This window comes from Arachis ipaensis, chromosome B01 (assembly GCF_000816755.2).
Source record: "Arachis ipaensis cultivar K30076 chromosome B01, Araip1.1, whole genome shotgun sequence".
Lineage (NCBI taxonomy): Eukaryota > Viridiplantae > Streptophyta > Magnoliopsida > Fabales > Fabaceae > Arachis > Arachis ipaensis.
In genome coordinates, this window is record NC_029785.2 from 131,192,071 (window position 1) to 131,196,394 (window position 4,324).

Genomic DNA, 4,324 nt, shown 5'->3' on the forward strand with positions numbered 1-4,324 from the left:
TTCCCCTTTTTCGTTTCTAAGTATAAAAATAACAATGTTGTTATGTATATATTATATAGTATGCAAATAATCTACAATAAATATTGTGCTTTCTAGCAGTATATCTCTTTTGTAACTACACTGGTTTAAAAATTCGTAACCATTATCTAACGTCTCATAACAATTGCATTTACTATTATAAAATATAACATAAATTTAAAAAAAAAAAGTGCAGGATCACATGTTTAATCTTGACTCCATTATTGTATCATTTTCAAGCTGATTTGCAAGTTGCAAGTGTTATAAATTGAGAGTCCTTGTAAAATGATAACTAGAATTCCTCAGTTTAATTGTAATTACATGAATTGAATATAGAAGAGAGTAGTTGAGTTAGCATAGTTATACTTTCGTATCATTTTTACATCACATTATATTCACCTTCTCATTCTCTCTAGTCTCTACTCTGTTTCGTTCCAAATGTGATTCTTTTATTTTATGTAGACGCAAAACACTGACACATTAAAATATGTATGTCTTGAAGATAAATGCACTAATGCAGTGCTATGAATCATGAGTATAATTTTTTTCTCCGTTTCTTTTTTGTTTTCTTCAAAAGTATTCTTGTAATATATGCATTCAACATATGACAGGACGTATCTCCTGCTGTGCCATACTATATTCAAAGCAAATTTTTTGAAGACACCAATTTGTATAGGACACAAGGCCAAATCCTAAACTACATGAGCCCTATGCTGTGCACTTACACTTTGACAATTCTATTGTTTGATCTCCATATCCTCCTTGGAGATTTACTTGTCTTCACAGTTGATGGTTCTAACTGAACTTCCAGCTTGGATGTATCTAAGGACAACCTTTCCATAATGAAAGCATCCAAATCAAAACCACTTTCATCTTCTTCACCATCATCGACATCAGAACTTGTGCCGGCTAAATCAACCTTGTTTTTATTTATTCCGGTGATACTTTTGAAAGAATCCGGCATCATGTTGGAAGAATTCGGGTCCAGCTTGAGGAGTCTCTTCAGACGGTCAACGGCTGGGTCTATAATATCTAAGAATCCCATAACCCATGAAGCATCATCTACAACTTCCGTGCGCTGTTCAACAAATTGAATTTTGTTATATATGCAGGAGCTATCAAAATAGTACTTCCATCGAAATTCAACTTTTCCCTTATCTCTCAGATCCAAAGATTGGTTAAGTTATTCAAAGTCATGGTGATTAATTCATTAGGCAAACTTTGGATTATAAGTTACTTGAAGCAGTAGGAAATTTAGACTATTTTCTCAAACAGTTACCTGCTGGAAATAGAGGTTACGAATCTCTTCAGCACGAACAGAATTTCCTTGATCTTCCTCCAGTGATGCCCAAGTCATCCATGTCACATAACTCTGAGAGTTTATGTTCAATGATGATCTAAATAATCTTCGGGCAGCTGAAAGATTACCAGCCCTCTGTTCTAGAACGCCCCACGCCTGCATTCGGGAGTAGTAGTTACAAGAGGTGAATACCAAGCTCTTTTTAGGATTAATATGTCCCTACATTTTATGCATTCATATAAATTTATCACCTGAAGACACCTAGCAGCACTCTCACTGTTTGAATCAATTGATAAGGACTTTTGATATAACTCTCTAGCTTTATTCAAGTTTCCTTCCTTCCACTCCATCCAACCCCAAGCCTGCATATTCCCAAATATCTGATTACTCGTTCTCTTTTTCACAGAATTACAAACCAAAGAAGAAACTCCAAAAGCCACCAGCAAATCAAAATTGTAGCTAGGAACTTCTGAAAATATATATTATAGGAACTTCTGAAATTGACACAAACCAACAATGCATATTTGATCCAAGTGGAGAAATTCTTACAAACCAAACAGGTTGATGCCTTGGATCCAATTCAGATGCTCTCCTGAACAAGACCCGAGCAAGGTTTGCCGTTGAGTGCTTGTATTCTAACAATGCAAGAGACTGAAGGAGAACAGGATCCCTCGGATTTAGAGCATGGCCTATCTTTAGAAGTTTTCTTCCCTTGTCAATGTTGCCCGTTTTAGATTCAAAGATTCCCCACACATGCCAAGCAAACCTATTTTTAGGACTTGCCTGTACTGCTTTCTATTAAATTACAAAGGAACAAAAGAAGCACAAGTCATTCATAATTTATTAATCATAATTAGTAGAAGTAAATGTCAAAGAAATGTTGATTGATTGTCAAATTCATACCTCAAACAATTTCCTAGCAGCACGGTAGTTTTCCTGTCCCACCTCCATTTGTGCCCAAGCCTGTTTCCAAGAACAAAATCAATTCATATTTTCCTTAAGATACCATGCACAAAAATAGAAATGTTACAGAAACATTATCCCTCGGACGATCAACTTACAAGCCAACTAGCGCAGCTGTTAGGATTACAGTTCGTGGCCTGACTGAATAAATATCGAGCTTGCTGATACCGATTTGCTTTAACTTCAAGCAATGCCAGTGTTTGGTAAATATACTCATTCTGTCCACAATACTTAAGACCTTTCACTAACAAACTCCTTGCCTTCTTGATATTTCCCTGCTTTAACTCTAGAACTGCCCATCCATGCCAAGCAGCAACATGCTTCTTATCAGCAACCGTGGCAGCGTCGAATAACTCTTTTGCCCTCCTCATATTTCCCATTTTATTTTCTAGAACAGCCCAACACTAATAAAAAAGAAGTTAAACCCAAACTCAACATACAAGAGAGGAATCAGCGATCACACATTAAAGAAGAAAGAAAGAAGAAAGACTAACCTGCCAAATGTAAGCATTTTCACCCTGAGTAGCCTGGCAACCCTTCTCGTACACCTCTCTCGCTTTACCTGTCTTTGATTGCTTGCTCAAAATTTTCCCAAGTGCCACATAAGCTCGACCATCTTCCGGCCAAAAGTATATACACTTCATTCCCATTCGAAAATTATAACAATAATAAAGAATAAAGAATTAGAAACACTCTCAATTTTGGCAATTTCTAACGGTAGCTACTCTCACTTAGATGGTTGACATAACACGAGTCACAGCTATTATCCTCACAATTATTCTAAACAATTCCATGTGATTAGTCGCCATTTCCAACACTAAACTTTATAATATTGATAGTTAAACAGAGAAGGTTATGGAATGATAATGAAACACACCTTCTGAAGTATAGCTTCTGCTTCTTCATAGAGAAATTTTCTAGCCAAGACCTTGGCCCTGTACAGTGCCAAGTCCAAGTTCACAGTTAGCGGCTTCTCTTTGGGATTCGATTCCACCCTTTCGGGCTCAAACATGGGCATCTTCTTCGCGAACTTCGTGAGTCCGGCATCGATCGCAGAAGCAGAACCATTCGCTTCATCGTCATCGGTCGCGTCCTTCCCTCCGTCCTCCTCCTCATCGCCGGAAACCTCCATCACCGGCCGGCGAACCACGAGCCCTCCCTCATAGTTGGCGTCTTTCGGCAAAACTACATTGGAACTGGGACTCTGTTGGGAGGAAATGGCATTTTTGTCCAGTACAGTAGTGGTGGATGAGGAAGAGTCTCTGAGAGAGCAACATGGCGGAGAGGGCAAAACTGGAATTTTGATGCTGAACTTGAAGTGGTAGTAGTTGTTGTGCTTGGGCTGAGTGAAGAGATTGAAGTTAGAAGAAGATGAAGATGATGGGGAAGGAAAAGCGTTCATTTCTGGGTTAACGGATTAAACTGTTTTTGTGTTTTACTATACGAAGGAAATGTGAGGTCGAAGGTGGAGGATGAAGGGAGCATTTGTAAGTTTACTATTTTAGACATGGTCATGATGCGTGCTTGATGTTTTAATATCATTTTATAGTTGAAAAAAGGGGGCATTTTCGTAGTTTCGTACTGTGTTTATAAACTGGTATGACATTTATCCACGTTGCTGGAGGACTTTTGTGGCTGAGACTTCATCCAAAGTGCAGATTTTAGTGACACGTGTGGGATCATCATTGGCATGTGTGTTTATGTTTGTGATTTCTCAGACACACAGATATGCAAGAGGATGAACACATTTTTACCTCACTTGTTTTATAGAAAATACTAATTTTATTTTTAACTAGTATCCTTAATAAAAGTCTTTTAAATATATTTAATATATTAAAATGTAATTTTTTTTTCCAAAAATTGTGTATATATAAAATATATTCATTTATTAACTATTAAAAAATGCATATAATATTAATATTTTATTTATTTTTTTATCTATATCAATCCAATTTACATATTTCTCAATTTAATATTGAATTTCTTTTATATAATTAAAATTTTTTAAGAGTCGTTACTATTTTTTTTCATTAATTTTTACGG

The 4,324-nt window shown here is 36.4% G+C and overlaps 1 protein-coding gene across 1 annotated transcript; it reads right to left on the reverse strand.

Annotated features, from left to right (window-relative positions):
- Positions 496-3,786, reverse strand: LOC107639207 (protein high chlorophyll fluorescent 107). Its single transcript, XM_016342669.2, has 8 exons — positions 3,159-3,786; positions 2,776-2,919; positions 2,380-2,685; positions 2,222-2,281; positions 1,868-2,113; positions 1,570-1,680; positions 1,298-1,474; positions 496-1,096 (listed from the first exon to the last, which is right to left on the reverse strand). Exons 1-8 carry the CDS (start codon positions 3,681-3,683, stop codon positions 740-742), a joined length of 1,926 nt encoding a protein of 641 aa, XP_016198155.1. The 5' UTR covers positions 3,684-3,786; the 3' UTR covers positions 496-739.